This window comes from Chiloscyllium punctatum, chromosome 30 (genome assembly GCF_047496795.1).
Source record: "Chiloscyllium punctatum isolate Juve2018m chromosome 30, sChiPun1.3, whole genome shotgun sequence".
Lineage (NCBI taxonomy): Eukaryota > Metazoa > Chordata > Chondrichthyes > Orectolobiformes > Hemiscylliidae > Chiloscyllium > Chiloscyllium punctatum.
Genome location: NC_092768.1, coordinates 13,257,918 through 13,275,318, shown reverse-complemented (window position 1 = coordinate 13,275,318; position 17,401 = coordinate 13,257,918). Strand labels below are relative to the sequence as shown.

At 44.3% G+C, this 17,401-nt stretch overlaps 1 protein-coding gene across 2 annotated transcripts in view; it reads right to left on the bottom strand.

Moving 5' to 3' along the window:
* Positions 1 to 17,401, bottom strand: part of LOC140455192 (guanylate-binding protein 3-like) — a 39,739-nt gene that overhangs the window by 6,787 nt on the left and 15,551 nt on the right. For both annotated transcript variants that reach the window (XM_072549905.1, XM_072549906.1), the window contains exons 4-9: positions 17,198 to 17,307; positions 10,623 to 10,819; positions 8,989 to 9,231; positions 7,486 to 7,763; positions 2,519 to 2,731; positions 2,110 to 2,212 (exon numbers count right to left, since the gene is read on the bottom strand). In XM_072549905.1, coding sequence (XP_072406006.1) covers positions 2,110 to 2,212; positions 2,519 to 2,731; positions 7,486 to 7,763; positions 8,989 to 9,231; positions 10,623 to 10,819; positions 17,198 to 17,307 — 1,144 coding nt within the window. The remainder of the gene's footprint in view (positions 1 to 2,109; positions 2,213 to 2,518; positions 2,732 to 7,485; positions 7,764 to 8,988; positions 9,232 to 10,622; positions 10,820 to 17,197; positions 17,308 to 17,401) is intronic.

Here is a 17,401-nt window from a genome sequence, read left to right as displayed (position 1 = left end):
CACCATGATTGGTAGCACATTCCATACTTCGACCACTCTCTGTGCAAAAAAAGTGTCTCCTTTGAACTTTTCCTTTCTCACCTTAAATGCATGCCCCCCCCCCCCCCCAAGTTTTAGATATTTCAATTCTGGGAAAATGATTCTGACCATCAACCATATCTATGCATCTCATAAATTTAGAGACTTCTATCAAGTCTCCCTCAGCCTCTGCTGCTCCAGAAAAATCAACTTGAGTTTTCCAGACACTCCTTATAGGTCACACCCTCTAATCCAGGCAGCATCCTGGTAAACCTCTTCTGCACCCTTTGCAAAGCCTCCACATCCTTCCTGGATTGTGGTGACCAGAACTGTATGCAATACTCTAAGTGTGGCCTAACCAAAATCTTGTAAAGCTGCAAGATGATATCGTGACTCATGTACTCAATTCCCCGACCAATAAAGGCGAGCATGCCATACGGCTTCTTTACAATGCTGTCTGTGTGGCCACTTTCATGGAGCTATGGACTTGAACCCCAACATTCCTCTCTACATCAATACTGCACAGGGTTCGATCATTAAATTTTCTTTAATATTTGATTTCCCAAAGTGCAGCACTTCACACATCCACATAAAGACATATGTATGCACACACATATACACATTTAAAAATATACACATTTGTAAAGACACCATGCACACCCTACAGAGTGACACACAGACACAGGTAGGAGCAGATAATTCCACGTACACATTTCACACAAGCAGACATGATCATTGGCACCCACACTCATTCAAAGTAAATTCTAAATTGTCAGAAGTGGCTGCCATATTTAATTTGATGCACCATTTTTAAAAAAAAGTAGTGGTATCTTCCTCCCAAGGGAATAATAAGTGACATTGAGTAATTGAGAGTGTATCTTTTTCCAATGCGCTTACATGTTGCAGCAAGCTGTAAGTACTTCAACATAAGCCCAACCAGTCATGTATCTGTAACTCTGAGGAGTTTTGATAGAATATTAGGAAGAAGCTGTTCCCTCAGGCAGTGTGTGTCAGTAACTAGAGGCCAGAGATTTCACTTAAAAAAATCTATCTGAAAGTATGGTGGACTCAGATTCCTAGAACAGGTCAAAAAAAGGACTGGTTTTCAGGATGGGAAGGGAAAGAGAGGGACAAGGTGGTTGGATAGTTGAAGGCGGGGGAAGGGTTTATAAAATTGGTAAGATTTTTCAAAGAGCCAGCTTGAGTCAGAATAGGTCATGTGCTCTTCTTCTCTGAACATGAGAATACAAGAAACAGGAGCAGGAGATAGGCTATTCAGCCCCTTGAGACTGCTCCCCCAATCAACTACATCACGGCTGCTCTGATTACTCCACATTCTGGGTACCTGCAATAGTCTTGCTCCTCCTTGGTTATCAGGATCCTCTCAATCTCTGCTTAAGAAGTATTCAAAGACTCTACTTCCATCACCTTTTGAGAAAAGACTCTCAGGCCTTTGTTTGGAAAAACTTCTCCTCATCTCAGTCTTACATGCATGATCCCTGCTGTTTTAACAGTGTTTCCCCAGCTTTAAATTCTCCTCTTTCTTATCATTTATGTTGTGTATCCTGTCAGACTTGTGATGGCCCTGTTGTGCACTTCAGTGATTGTTGATCTCGGATTGGGGGAGTGACACATTTCACTACTTCTACTGCCTTGCCACTTTCTGTCTTGTGTGGCGCAGTGGTAGTGTTTTTACTCCTGGTCTGGGGGCCCGGGTTCAAGTCCCACCTGCTCCTAAGGTGTTCCATAACATCTCTGAACAGGTTGTCCATGAAAAAATAGGCTAGCTTTAAACAAAACACAGGAAATCGCAAGATAAAACCCAAAAGAACTGCGGATGCTGTACCATCAGAGACTAAAATAGAAATTGCTGAAAAAAACCAGAAGGTCTGGCAGCATCTGTGGAGAGAATCACAGTTAATGTTTCGAGTCGAGTGACCCTTCCTCAATTCTGAAAGGTTAACTCTGATTCTCTCTGCAGATGCTCTCAGACCTGCTGAGCTTTTCCAGCAATTTCTATGTTTGTCATAATAAATCGCTTGGTACCGATCTTGGACTCCTTCCAGATGAAAATTACTGTAACTTATTTACCTGCCAGCTCTCTGGCCTGGTCTGTCAGCCTCTTGTCAGCCTGCAGCACTGAATCAGCTTCTGAAGTTTTGCTTTTCATGAATGAGTTCAAGGCTTCTTCAGCCTGTGGGATTTAAAATTCAAGTAAAGAAATTCTGAGAGGATGCAAGATTCGTTTGTGTAGAATTTCAACAATGACTTTTTAGTGAGAAGTTGACCTGTCGGAGATGGGAAGCTGACTGATTGACATTTGAGATGTTGACCTGTCTTTCTCTTGAGTTATAAGAGCTCACTGTTTTAATGCGAGAATTGGCCCTGTGTTTTTCTAGTTATTGACGCACTGATGATGGCAATAGATGTTCAGCTGGTGTAAAATTTCAATAGATTCCCCTGATCAGAAAGCAGAACCAAATGAGTGATTAATATTTACCTTATTCCCCTTTCCTGGAGTTACATGGAATTTCTCAATCATCTTCTTGCGATCATTTTCATACTGCTCATACCCTCCTGTACATGTGTACGATCCCTTTTGTAGTTTCTCCTTGATCTCAGAGGACAGGGTCTCCAGCAGTTTTGTACACGTCTCCATGGAAACAGCTTCATTCTTGTTGCAAACCTCAAAATAATGCTGCTCCACCTCAATCTGACAAAATAATCCAGATATTGTAACTAGATCAAAGGTTAGCATTGCAGTGGATACCTGATTCTGTTAGATATCCAATAGATGTTAGCCTGAACCATTAATGCAATTGTTAAAATCTGAGAGATTCATTTCAGAATAACAATGAAGAGATGACAACACAGCTACTTCAAATAATGTATTTTATACTTGTTTTAAAGTCTGCCATTAGTCCATACAACATTCACGCAAGCCACTACGGCAAGCCAACTCATGCACAAATTGCTTTGTTTCTAACATTGCCCTTTCCATAACTAAAAAAAAGGGATTTGTTCATGTGCTACTCATGCATTTACAAGTACTCACCCAATATACTCGGTGCACAAAACATGATCATTCATTCAGAAAACCAATAAGCTCATCAGTCTCACTTTCATCAGTCCCTGCAAATGCATTTCATCTATTGTCTCTAAACTGTTCTGATCTTTCAATGATGTGTTTGAGTTGCTGTTGTTTGTCTGGTATCCGTTCATTCCTGTAGTGATGTTCCTTTCTGGGGAATTTCATTCCTACACTGGGTGCTAGTTTGGAATGAGGTGTCTTAGAATTGCACAACACATCTCAGAATTTAGATTCAGCGTTTAGCTTTTTGGGTTGGTCAGTTTCAGCACAAGTTGAGGTGTTGCTACTGGTTTTTCAAATTGAGTGAAAACTGCTGATGTACATCAATACCCTCGGCAGTGAGCTTGTGAATACTCTGATGTGCCTGCATTGGCCAATGAATTGAGTACAGGAGTTGGAAGGTCATGTTGCAGCTCAACAGGATATTGATGAGGCCATTTTTGGAATGCCATGGTCAATTCTGGACCCCTGCTATAGGAAGGATGTTGAAAAACTTGAAAGAGTGTGGAAAAGATTTACAAGGATGTTGCCAGGGTTGGAGGGTTTGATCTATAGGGAGAGGCTGAATAGGCTGGGACTGTTTTCCCCGGTGTGTCAGAAACTGAGGGGTGACCGTACAAAGGTTTATAAAATTATCAGGGGTGAGGAAAGGGTGAATATAGCCAAGGTCTTTTCCCCAGGATAGGGGAAAAATATAACAGTCATAGAGATGTGCAGCACAGAAACAGACCCTTCGGTCCAACTCGTCCATGCCAACCAGATATCCCAACCCAATCTAGTCCCACCTGCCAGCACCCGGCCCATATCCCTCCAAACCCTTCCTATTCATATATCCATCCAGATGCCTCTTAAATGTTGTAATTGTACCAGCCTCCACCACATCCTCTGGCAGCTCATTCCATCCTCCTCTGGCAGCACATTCCATGGATTTAAGGGGCAACATTTCCATACAGAGGGTGGTACTTATATGGAATGAGCTGCCAGAGGAAGTGGTGGAGGTTGGTACAATTGCAGCATTTAAAAGGCATCTGGATGGGTATATGAATAGGAAGGGTTTAAGAGAGATATGAGCCAAGTGCTGGCAAATGGGACTAGATTAATTTAGGATATCTGATCGGCATGGACAAATTGGACTGACGGGTCTGTTTCCATGCTGTACATCTCTATGACAGGTTAGGCAAGAGCATTAGGAAACATCACACATTTACAGCTAATTGCTGCATTGCTTTCACATCTGTTGGTTGCTGGATCTCTGCTGCATTTCTACTACAGCTCTGGCCTTGCCAGGGTTCGGGTGAAATGTCTGTAGATGGCCAATGTGCTTGACTTCAGGCATCTTTGATCTATCGCGTTCCATCTTTTTTTCCTGATCACTGCGTTTTCTTCTGCTGTTATCCAACGAATGCCTCTTCGCTTGCTCATCACCCACTGTCAACTCCTGACCTTATTTTTCTTCTCTGCTTTTCTCCCCCCCAAGGTCCCCTGGGTTTGTGGGGTCTCGGATTCATTTTCAGGGCAGCAGCTATTCTCCACACCTGATGCTGACTCAGCTTCATTCTCTCACCTCATCCAAGATAGTAATCACTGGGAAGCCACTGTAACAGTGTTGCTGTGATCCTCTGGGATTTGTTCAGCCAGCAGTGGGTTATTGGCATATGAAGACTGAAAATTGCCTCTAGCATGTCTGGGGCTTTTGACTTGCTCCGACTGAAATGAGTGAATTTTGCGTAATTTCGGGATCCAAATCTTTATTCTGACCATTGCATTGAGATCATTTGTCCTCCTGAGATGATTAAACCACTTCACACCATCTGTGAAGCTAAACACTTGCCTGTCATATGATGAGTCAGCTTCTTGGAATAAGAGCACTGCTTTCCCTGCAGAAGACTGACAACCTCGGAACTCCTGCACATGTCAGTAGCTTTCTTGAGAATAAGTTTTTTTTCGATTAGATTACTTACAGTGTGGAAGCAGGCCCTTCGGCCCAACAAGTCCACACCGCTCCCTCCAAAGAGGAACCCACCCAGACCCATTCCCCTATATTTACCCCTTCAGCTAACACCTAAATTTAGCATGGCCAATTCACCTAACCTGCACAGCTTTGGACTGTGGGAGGAAACCAAAGCACCTGGAGGAAACCCACGCAGACACGGGGAGAAGGTGCAAACTCTACAGACAGTTGCCTGAGGCGGGAATTGAACTCTGGTCTCTGGCACTGTGAGGCAGCTGTGCTAACCACTGAGCCACCGTTCTCTTCTCCCAGCGGATGTGCTGTCATGGCAAAATCTCTTACATCAGATCTAATGAAACCATTTTTCATCTGCCCAAATTCACAGGATTCAGCTGAACATATTACTGTGTTTACGTGCTGATCCTTCTCCCCCTTCAGCTCCAATGTTGAACATACACCGCTCAAAACTAACATTAAGATAGGAAAAAAACAATGCATTTTGAAAGCTTTAGAAATATCAATAGTCTGACTTCCCTGCTGCTCAGTAAGACCTAGGCAGTAGAACAGCTTGTGACACTCTTCCTGCAGCATTTACAGCAGGGTGTTAATGCTTATTTGCTCTGGTTTATTGATTAATTCTGTTGCAGTTTCATAGTTTTGCCACTGAGTTCCAGTTTTAATTCTACCTCAAATCGCCCAAAGCAGGAGGGATTGGAAAATGCGGAGCCATTTTTGATACAAGCAGTAATTCAAGGCTGTAAGCTGCTGTTTCTGTTCCTTCTCCCTTGCTGTTACTTTCCATCTCACAGCTCTGAAAATCCACTTAGACTCAGCCTCCCATTTCTGGACACCGAGTTTTCAAGCAACGCCTTTTAATGACTAAACCTGACTGCACGCAAGAGACTTATCAAAGAGACGGAGACCACAATGCTATGGCAAAATCTATGCTAACTGCATTGCTCCTAGCCGTAGATGAATCTTTCTAACGGGCACCTATTATGAACATTCAATTTGAACAATAAGGAACCATTCGTGATTGGTGAGGGAGCAGTGCAGGAGAATATCAAATACAAACAATTAATAGCCTGATTACAATGATCAAAGATGCCTGAAAGGAAAGCAGGAGATAGTCAGAGCATTGAAGAAAATTTCTCAGTTCCTGGGACGCTGGTTAACAAAATGTAATGTGTCCGAGTCGAACCTGACAAGCTGGATAAATGTCAGGTTGGGAAAGAGTTCGGGATTTGTCCATGAAGCTCATGCAGAAACGGAGGATGAAACGGAGGGTGATGGTGGGCATCCTAGAACCACCTTTAATTTCTTTACTTGTCTCACCACCACTCCTTCCAACAATCCACCTCATGGACACCTTTACTGATATTAGATACCCAACACAGGGATGGAGCAGATAGCCTGGATATAAGGGGACTCTTCCAGACATGGTGGGACTGTCCTGGGTATGGATGGACAATTGCAGGAATGGAGCACTCTCCTAGGTATGGAGGGACTATCACGGATATCAGAGCACAATATAAGATATGTGGGGACGCTCCCGGATATGGATAAACTGTCTTATGAGGAGCGGTTAAGTTGGCAGGGTTTCTATACATTGCAGTTTAGGCAAATGAGAGATGACCTTGTTGAAACATACGAGGTGCTTAGATGAGCTGACCCGAGAGGGGGAGATGTGGACAGGGTCTTATCCCCTTGTGTGGGAGAGTCTAGGACCAAACCAGAATAAGGATTGCATATTTAAGACAAAAATGAGGATTTTTTTTCTCTCTTGAGGGGAGTGGAGCTAAGTAATTATTTCCCGGTTGTCAGGGCTGAGTCATTCAGTATCTTTAAGGCTGAGAGGGAGAGATCTTTAATCAGGAAGGGAAACAGGGTTATCAAGAAAAGGCAGGAAAGTGGAGATGATCAGATGAGCCATTCAATGGTGGAGCAGACTCAATGGGCTGAATGGCCTATGCCTGCTTCTGTGCTGCAAAGTATGCATTTATTTCTTGAATTCATTTTCCCAACTGCCCTGGTGGGTTTTGGATCTATGTTTCCACGTTATTAAATCAGCACTCTGGAGTACATGAACTAGTGTACAACTACACCCTGAGAGGGCGGTCCAATCTGTGCTGTGTGTTTCTGGGGTGGGTGGAAAAATGGCAATGGGGAAGAGGGTCTTATCAGTAGAGGGCAGGAATTGTCCAGAAAAGTGACAGTTCAGGTCTGAACAGTGTAAGGTGCAGGATGTGTTTGGGAAATAATCAAAATGGTTTGGACAGGATGACTCCTTGAGAGATGGAAAGTACAACATAAGTGTTCCTACTAAAGACCACAGGGGCTGTGGAAGGTTATTACAATGGCTATTCCAATTCCTCACTCCCCCTAAGGTCCTCGTTGCATTTTGTAAACATGCTTTGACCCTCACCAGTAGTTTCTTGTAATATTCCTGATCTTGGTCATTGAAGGAGCTCTTCAAGAAAAGGTGGATGGCCTCGTTTCGACACTGGGTGTGTTTTTCTGTCAACACTGTGGTTTCCATTGGCATCCGCACCCTCTGCCTCATCTGCTGCTGGTAGTGAGTGAGGCTATTCTGGAAGGCGGCTGTGTTTTCAATCTTAGCCATACAGGTCACAGCATCCTCAATGCAAGGTACCTTCCCACTGTCAATAGTTTCCACGTAGGTTTGAGTCAAAATGGCCAACACTGCGAGAGAAAAGAGAACAAAGAGTTCATTACCAAGCTTTTGTAATTATGGCGGGTTAAAGGGGGCAGCCATAAGTTCCTTAAAAGTGGAGTCGCAGGTAGATAGGATAGTGAAGGTGTTTGGTATGCTTTCCTTTATTGGTCAGAGTATTGAGTATAGGAGTTGGGAGGTCATGTTGTGGCTGTATATTACATTGGTTAGGCCACTTTTGGAATATTGCATGCAATACAGCAGTTCAGGCAGCATCCAAGTAGCTTCGAAATCGACATTTCGGGCAAAAGCCCTTCATCAGGAATATTTACCTCGTTAAATAGACAAAGTGTCTTTCCTGGGGTGGGGAGTCCAGAACTAGAGGGTATAGATTTACGGTGAGAGGGGAAAGATATAGAAGGAACCTAAAGGTCAACTTTTTTCACGCAGAGTGTGGTGCGTGTATGGAATGAACTGCCAGAGGAAGTGGTGGAGGCTGGTACAATTGCAACATTTAAAAGGCCTCTGAATGGGTATATGAATAGGAAGGGTTTAGTGAGATATGGGCCAAGTGCTGGCAAATGGGACTTGATTAGGTGAGGATGTCTGGTTGGCATGGGCGTATTGGACCAAAGGGCCTGTTTCCGTGCTGTACATCCCTCAGACTCTATGATTCTAACTACCCCTTATCAAGCACTGACCGATGGTAAATTGACTGTTTCATTTAGAGGCTAAAGCTGTTCTCAGAAGGTTACAATGGAAATTGGCACAGTGGGATTGGCAATTGGACTGTACCATAATGATCAAGGAGCCCAATTCCATCCAGAATTGACCTGGAAGTGTTTGATGGGAAGATTCAGATGACAAAGTGAATTGGAAAGTATTCCTTTGCTGGTTTCCCACGTGCTGCTGAGCAGCCAATGTGGAGAGAGGGACCTCAGTCGAGTCAGTACTTGCTTGTCGAAGGGATGAAATACAGGATTAGTGGTGCTGGAAGAGCACAGCAGTTCAGGCAGCATCCAACGAGCAGTGAAATCAACGTTTCGGGCAAAAGCCCTTCATCAGGAAACGTCGATTTCGCTGCTCGTTGGATGCTGCCTGAACTGCTGTGCTCTTCCAGCACCACTAATCCAGTATTTGGTTTTCAGCATCTGCAGTCATTGTTTTTACCGAAGGGATGAAATAGCCTGGTGGATGTCCCATCAATCCCTGATTGAGCTGACAGACATACCTGTCGCATTGTGCTGCACTTACTTCGACCGTTAATCCTGTGGCCACCTTTAACTGTTTTTGGCTGTGATTGACTGTAGATGTACTGGCAGAACTGTTGGCACACCGCACGGAACTGTGGGTCAAGCTGGCTTTCCGGCAGCATCTCCACCTGGTTTAGATTGGTGCTGGCAGTCGGCTGAACAAAAACAAAACATTTGCGGGACCGAAAGTAATTCCTGATGCATTCCCGGGGCTGGTTATACTCCATCACTTTCTTTGCAACACCTGCATTCAGTCAAAAGAAACAAAACCACAGCCACTTTGGGTGTTAGTATGACTGGGCAGAATTCCATGATACAAAGCACCGACAGCACCTTCCCATATCCCACTTTGTTTGTGTATTGCTGATAGCCCTGGGAGTGATTGGAATGATGTCATCCAGCTGGACCTCATAGAATCAGAGTTTCCCGACTGGGACTGTTAATCTGATCCAATCAGGGAGCCCTGGCTGACAGATATAAACAGGAGTGTCACGGGTTCTGTTCACTCTGAGAGCAGGCTCTGAGGGAGCTGCATCAGTGCCAAGGATTCTCCATGTGTAAACATAGGGGGACTTAGTGACAGGATACCAGCTGCTGTGGAGTGATTTCACCCCCTACCCAGAAATGTCAACCCATCTCAATCTAAGAAAATTTCCACTCACACGGGATGAGCACATTTTGGAGGAGAGTTTGAGATTTTCAGTACGGGTTGTGTGTTGGATGGGGGAGTGGTGTGTGTGTGTGTGTGTGTGTGTGTGTGTGTGTGTGTGTTTGCGTGCGTGCATGAAAGAGTGTGTGTGCACGCATACAAGAACGTGCATGTGCACAAGAACATGTGTTGTGTGCATGAGAGAGAGTGCACGTGTATGTGTGTGTGAGAGAGTGTGCACGTATATGTGAGTGCATGTGTGTGTGAGAGAGAGCATGTGTGTGAGAGACAGAGAGAGCACATGTGAGACAGAGATAGGGAGAGAACGTGTCTGAGAGAAAGTGCGTTTGTGAGAGAGAGCACGCATGTGTGAGAGAGAGCGTGTGTGTGAGAGAGAGAAAGAGAGAGCTCGTGTATGTAAATGAGAGAGAGAGCGCGAGTGTGTGAGAGAGCGTGTGTGTGTGAGAGAGAGTGTGTGCGTGTATGTGTGAGAAGAGGGCGTGAGAGAGAGAGCGCATGTGTGTGAGTGAGAGTCAGAAAAAGGAGAGCTCGTGTGTGTGTTGAGAGAGAGCGCATGTGAGAGAGAGAGAGAGACAGAGAGCGCATGTGTGTGAGAGAGAGAGGGAGAGTGCATGTGTGAGACAGAGAGAGAGCACGTGTGTGAGACAGCAAGAGAGAGAGAGAGAGAGAGACAGAATGCGTGTGTGAGACAGAGAGCACGTGTGAGTGTGTGTGTGTGTGTGAGACAGAGGGAGCTCGCGTGTATGTGAGAGAGAGAGGGAGAGAGAACGCATGTGTGACAAAGAGAAAGCGTGTGTGTGAGAGAGAGAGAGAGAGAGAGTGAGAGAGAAAGACAGAGAGAGAGTGTGCGTGTGTGTGTGTTAGCGTGACAGAGAGAGAGAGTGAGAGAGAGTGACTGTGTGTCTGGTGAAAGGTGTAACACAATCTCACTCGGGTGAGAGACATTGCATCCATTGGATTCTCACCTTTTTTGAGTTGTAGGCCGTGGTTCAAATACTCATCGGCTGTGACATTCCGACCATCGATTTTCAGTTCCAGGGTGAAATCCCGCACTGCCCAGACAAAGGCCGGTGAGACCTTCAGTAAATCCAACTCTTCATCGTCATCATCACCTCCTTGATCAGCCTTCACTTTGATCAGCTCTGTCAGATTGGAAACAAAACTGGATTCTGTTAAGGAACTGATGATGTACTACGTTAAAGGCAGCACCTCTCCGCAGCGGTGGAATGCTACTGTTCTAGAGAGACTGGGATAGTTCCAAGAGCAATAGATAGGATAAGCACAGGAGGATGTTCCTAACAACCGGGGAGTCCAGAACTAGTCTGAGGATACAGATTTGGACGTTTAGGATTTAGGTTTCCTCCACAGTCCAAAGGATTGACCATGGGAAACTGCCCACAGAGTTCAGGGTTGTTCAGGTGAAGGGTAGAATAGCCATGAGGCATGCAGGGTTACAAGGATAGGCTGGGTCTTGGTGGGATGTTCTTTGGAGAGGTGGTGTAGACTCAATGGGCCGAATGGCCTGCTTCCACACTAAAGGCATTCTATAATTTTATGAAGAGGAATGTCTTCACCCAGAGAGTGGGGAACCTGTGGAATTCATTGCCACAGAAAGCGGTTGAGGCTAAATCATTGAATGTTTTCAACAAAAAAAAAGTTAGGTATGGCTCCCAGACCTGAAGGTTATTGGGAGAAAGCAGGAACAGTGATGATCCTATTCAATGGTTGAGCAGGTTCAAAGCTGAATGGTCAGTCTTGGTCCTGTTTTCCAGGTTTCGATTTGACTATAACAGCCTGTTATTGGTTGGAAGACATGATGGAAGAATTCACAGGTTGATATACTCTGCCTGTTTGGCTGCCTTCTGAACACTGCCACCCCTGGCTACTAAGTCCTGGAATGGGACTTGAAATCAGAGACTCTTGCTCACTGCCTACTGCATCACATGACCTACAAGATAGTCTTTGGAAGTGGTCTCTTGCAAACAGTTGCTGTTTACTTGGCAAAACCAGTTTACTTGGCAAAAGTCAACATTAATGCTGACTTCTCCACCTCCTGATGCTTGCTGTGTTCTTCCAGCCTCCTGCCTGTCTGCACCACCTCCTTCTGTAGAAGTGAGTTCCAAAGGCTGATGACACACTGAGTGAAAAACATTTCTCCTCATTCTGGTCTTAAATGAGTGATTCCTTTTTAATCTTCGCTCTAGATTCTTGTACAAGGGGAACATCCTCTTCACGTCCTTGCTGTCAAGACCCCTCAGGATCTTATATGTTACAATCAAGACACCTCTTACTGTTTGAAACTCCAGGGAGTATATGCTTTGCCTGTCACTAGTTACCTGATGAAGAAGCAGCGCTCCGAAAGCTAGTGCTTCCAAAAAAAAAACCTTTTGGACTATAACCCAGTGTTGTGAGATTTTTAATTTTGTTGACTTTTCCTCTTAAGACAACCCACCACTTCAGGTATTAGTCTACGCTAGAACTGCTTCCAGTATATTTAGATCCTTCCTTAAATAAGATGAACAATACAGTGCACCAGATGCAGAGTCATATCAGCATTGAAATGTTAATTCTGCCTCGCACTCCACAGATATTCTTACTCCTCCTCTCCCTTGGTGTTCCAGTCTCCTCACAATAAACGATGAAACCACCTGATGAAGGAGCAGCGCTCTGAAAGCTAGTGCTTCCAAATAAACCTGTTGGACTATAACTTGATGTTGTGTGATTTTTAACTTTGTCCACCCCAGTCCAACACTGGATCCTCCACATCATAACAATGCATGGTCGCATTCTATTGGGGATGGTAATTATTCGCTGTACCTGCACACTAACCGTTTACAATTCCTCTGCATCCACAGCTCATATTATTTCCTCAAAGGACTCCAGTATTTTGCAAAGTTTGTGAAGGTTTGTAGCTCAGGTTGAGGTTTAGGGTGTCGGTTTGCTCGCTGAGCTGTAGGTTTGATATCCAGACGTTTCATTACCTGGCTCGGTAACATCATCAGTGGCGACCTCCAAGTGAAGCGAAGCTGTTGTCTCCTACTTTCTTTTATATCTTTCTCCTGGATGGGGTTCCTGGGGTTTGTGGTGATGTCATTTCCTGTTCGTTTTCTGAGGGGTTGATAGATGGCATCTAGATCTATGTGTTTGTTTATGGCGTTGTGGTTGGAATGCCAGGCCTCTAGGAATTCTCTGGCATGCCTTTGCTTAACCTGTCCCAGGATAGATGTGTTGTCCCAGTCGAAATGGTGGCTTTTTTCACCCGTGTGTAGGGCTATGAGGGAGAGAGGGTCGTGTCTTTTTGTGGCTAGCTGGTGTTTGTGTATCCTGGTGGTTAACTTTCTTCCTGTTTGTCCTATGTAGTGTTTGTGGCAGTCCTTGCATGGAATTTTGTAGATGATGTTGGTTTTGTCCATGGGATGTACTGGGTCTTTTAAGTTTGTTAGTTTTTGTTTGAGAGCGTTGGTGGGTTTGTGTGCTACTAGGATTCCGAGGGGTCTTAGTATTCTGGCTGCCATTTCTGAAACTTCTTTGATGTATGGTAAGGTGGTTCGGGTTTCTGGCTGTGGTTGGTCTGCTTGTCGTGGTTTGTTCTTGAGGAATCTGCGGACTGTATTTTTTGAGTATCCGTTCTTCTTGAATACGTTATATAGGTGGTTCTCCTCTGTTTTCTGAAGTTCGTCTGTGCTGCAGTGTGTGGTGGAACGTTGGAATAGTGTTCTGATACAGCTTCGTTTGTGTGTGTTAGGATGGTTGCTGGTGTAGTTAAGTATTTGGTCAGTGTTTGTCGGTTTTCTGTATACACAGGTTTGTAGTTCTCCGCTGTCCGTTCTTTCGACTGTGACGTCCAGGAATGCGAGTTTGTTGTCGGTTTCTTCCTCCTTGGTGAACTTTATGCCTGTGAGGGTGTTGTTGATGATCTTAAATGTCTCTTCTATCTTGTTTCGTTTTGTGATGACAAATGTGTCATCTACGTAGTGGACCCAGATTTTTGGTTTGATGGTTGGTCAGGCTGTTTGTTCTAGTCTTTGCATTACTGTGTCTGCTATGAATCCTGATAGCGGAGATCCCATGGGTGGGCCGTTGGTTTGTTTGTAGAATATGTTGTTGAAAGTGAAGTGGGTGGTGAGGCACAGGTCCACTAGCTTCATGATGCGTTCATTGGTAATGGTGGTTGGTGTGTGGTTGGTGTGTGTGTGTGTGTGTGTGTGTGTGTGTGTGTGTGTGTGTGTGTGTGTGTGTGTGAGATGGTCTCTTCTAAAAGTGTGGTAAGTGTTTACCAGGTCGATGTTGATGGAGGTGAACAGTGCTGTTACGTTGAATGAGATCATTGCTTCGACTTCCTCTATTTTGGTGTTTTTGATGATTTTTAGGAATTCCTGGGTGGAGTGGATGGAGTGCTGTGACTCTTCTACTAGGTATTTCAGTCTTGCGTGTCGGTCTTTGACCAGTCTGTAAGTTGGTGTTCCGGGTAGTGCGACTATAGGTCTGAGGGGGGCTCCTGGTTTATGGATTTTTGGTAGTTCGTAGAATCGTGGGGCGTTGGTCCCGTCGGGTTTCATTTTCTGGAATTCTATCTTGTTTAATTGTCCGGAATTGTGTAATTTTCTTCGGAGATATGTAATTTTGTTTCCTAGTTGTGGGGTCAGGTCTAGCACCACCTGTTGGTAGGTGTTGGTGTCTGCGAGTAGTGCATTGGCTTTCTCTATATAGTCCCTTCTGTTCAGGATGACTGTGAGCCGACCTTTGTCTGCAGGTAATATAACGATGTTTTTGTCTTTTTTGAGGTTTTCTAGGGCTTTCTTTTCTTGTGTGTTCAGTTTGTTTCCTTCCCTCTTTCGGCTCAGAGTAGGTGCAACTGTCTGTCTGATCGTTTGTTGTGTTTCTTCCATGAGATTGTTGTCCTTCAATGTGGTTTCTAATGCCATTAGGAAATCCTTCTTGTCAGCGTCTCGGTAATTGAAATTTAATCCTTTGACTCGTACCACTTTTTCTGTGTCTGATAGGGTCCAGTCTGATAAGTTCTTTATCCATGCCCCTCTGTTATCGGTTCTGTCTTTTTTTTGAGAGTTTGTCCAGTTTATTCTTCAAGTCCCGATTTTTCTTTATCTGTGTTTGCCGTTGTTTGGTGTTTATGACTTGTTCTATCGTGTCTGTCCATTCTTGATTTGTTGCTTTTTTGAATAACCGTTTTTGGCGGGCAGTTTCCCGGTTGTATTTTCAGAGTCTGTGGTGGGCGTCATTGATTAGTTCTCGGAGTATTCTGCGACCGTTTTGTTCTGTTAAACTTCTGGCTTGAGACAACACATCTATCCTGGGACAGGCTAAGCAAAGGCATGCCAGAGAATTCCTAGAGGCCTGGCACTCCAACCACAACGCCATAAACAAACACATAGATCTAGATATCATCTATCAACCCCTCAAGAAAACAAACAGGAAATGACATCACAAACCCCAGGAACCCCATCCAGGAGAAAGATATAAATAGAAAGCAGGAGACAACAGCTTCAATTCACTTGGAGATCATCACTGATGATGTTACCGAGCCAGGGAATGACAGGGGGCCCATGCGGACGTTTTTTGGGCTCTGCTGATGCCTCAGCCAAATATATGCATAAGATTGAGAAATACACAGACCTGTATATGACACTGATAAATTCGAATCTGTGTTTGTAAATATGGACATATGTATAGCATGATCAAATGTACAGACCGTCAAATCATTTTATGAATAAAGTATATTTTTGAAATAAAAAAAACCAGGTAATGAAACGTCTGGATATCAAACCTATAGCTCGGCGAGCAAACCTACACTCTAGGACTCCAGTATATTGGATAACCAGGATTTCTTTTGTAAATATATGGCTTAGTTCGAGGCATTCAGAAGCCTTTAATGATATATTTGTTTCAGTACTTATAGTACAATGTTATACTTAACCATTAACTAGCAGTGTGTAGTGTAACCCTTTTATGTATGAACAGACAGTGGAAAAATACTGAGTACATCTGACTTGTAAAGATATGCTGATGTAAACACACAATAGGAATGATTTTTAACAAAGAGCAGTGTGTACTGGCGGCCTTGGTGGCGGCTGGGAGAGCAATGCAGACAGCGGGGGTGTTGCCGCCCTGTGAGTGCAGATGCAGGACATGTTGTAAGCTGTGGTTAAAAAAAACAAGAACTATTTCGCACCACCACCTACAAAAGGAGGTCACATGGGGTCAGATATCCGGGAACGCGAGAAGGTGGAGAACAGAGTCAGGTCAACAGTCAATCAAGAAGACAACCACACCTCAATGCTTGCACAATGTTCTGTGATTACATGACGTTTTGTACAGTATAAAAGACTGGGTCAGGGGCAGGATAGGGGTCAGACTTCGTGAACTGACACACTCTGCTGCTCGTTGGATGCTGCCTGAACTGCTGTGCTCTTCCAGCACCACTAATCCACACTCTGCTGTTTGTCAGGGACGGGAAGGTCTAGACCCAGAGCTCTGTATACTTTATCTACTTACTGCTAAAATAAACTTAAAGTGTGAGACCGAATATCTTCTCCTATTGCTTCATTTAAAGAACACACAGGACTTGGCTCACACATAGAAGAAAGTAAGTTAGTAGATTGAGCCAAAGTCCGACACTTTCCAGGAAACATGCTGACCAGAAATTCCCCATTAAATGTTATTAATCCTGTAATTATAGCAGCTGCCACAAGGTAGAGCATGTTTATAAGGGGTCTCTCTCTCTCTCTAACTCCAACATTGATCCACAGGGACTTCGTTTTTCAGAAAGTCAGGATCTCCTCCCACTCTTCCTTTCTCCCTTGGTTGTTTATATTGTTTGAGGAAAAAGTGAGGACTGCAGATGCTGGAGATCAGAGCTGAAAATGTGTTGCTGGAAAAACGCAGCAGGTCAGGCAGCATCCAAGGAGCAGGGGAATCGACGTTTCGGGCATAAGCACTTCTTCCATGGAGAAGGGCTCATGCCCGAAACGTCGATTCTCCTGCTCCTTGGATGCTGCCTGACCTGCTGTGCTTTTCCAGCAACACATTTTCAGCGATATTTATATTGTTTCTTGACTGCTCCAGGTTTGATTTGGAGACGCCAGTGTTGGACTGAAGTGTACAAAGTTAAAAGGGAATTAACACCTTCAATACCTTATCTGGGCCAACATGACACCAATAATTAAAGTGCACTTGAGAAAGTAACTTTTAAAAAAGGTTTTGCAATTTACATATGAGAGAACTGAAACCAAAATGGTTATTCTAAAAGATGAGAGAATTAACAAACAATCCGGGTCTTTCTCAATATACAATTTCAATTACATCACACTGTAAACTTTTGCTATAAATTCTGTGTCTTACAATCTTATTCTCCACAACCACCTGATGAAGAAGCAGCGCTCCAAAAGCTAATGCTTCCAATTAAACCTGTTGGACTATAACCTGGTGTTGTGTGATTTCTAACCTTGCTGCAGGTTTGTAAGTGAGTTCCTCCTTCTCGCCACTCTCTGAGTGAAGAGGCTAGAACAGGATAAAAGGATACTGGAGTTTTTCCAGTGCGTACTGGTCAATGGTCCCCACGCTGTTGTACACAAACGTGCTGCTCAGGAGCACAGCCAGGGAGAAGATCCAGCAGTCGTTAGTGTGATCACCCTGTGAAAACATGGACACAATGAGAAATACACACCACTGAGCTCACTGGCATCACCATGAACAAACAGGAGCGAAAGACTTGCATTCCTGTAGC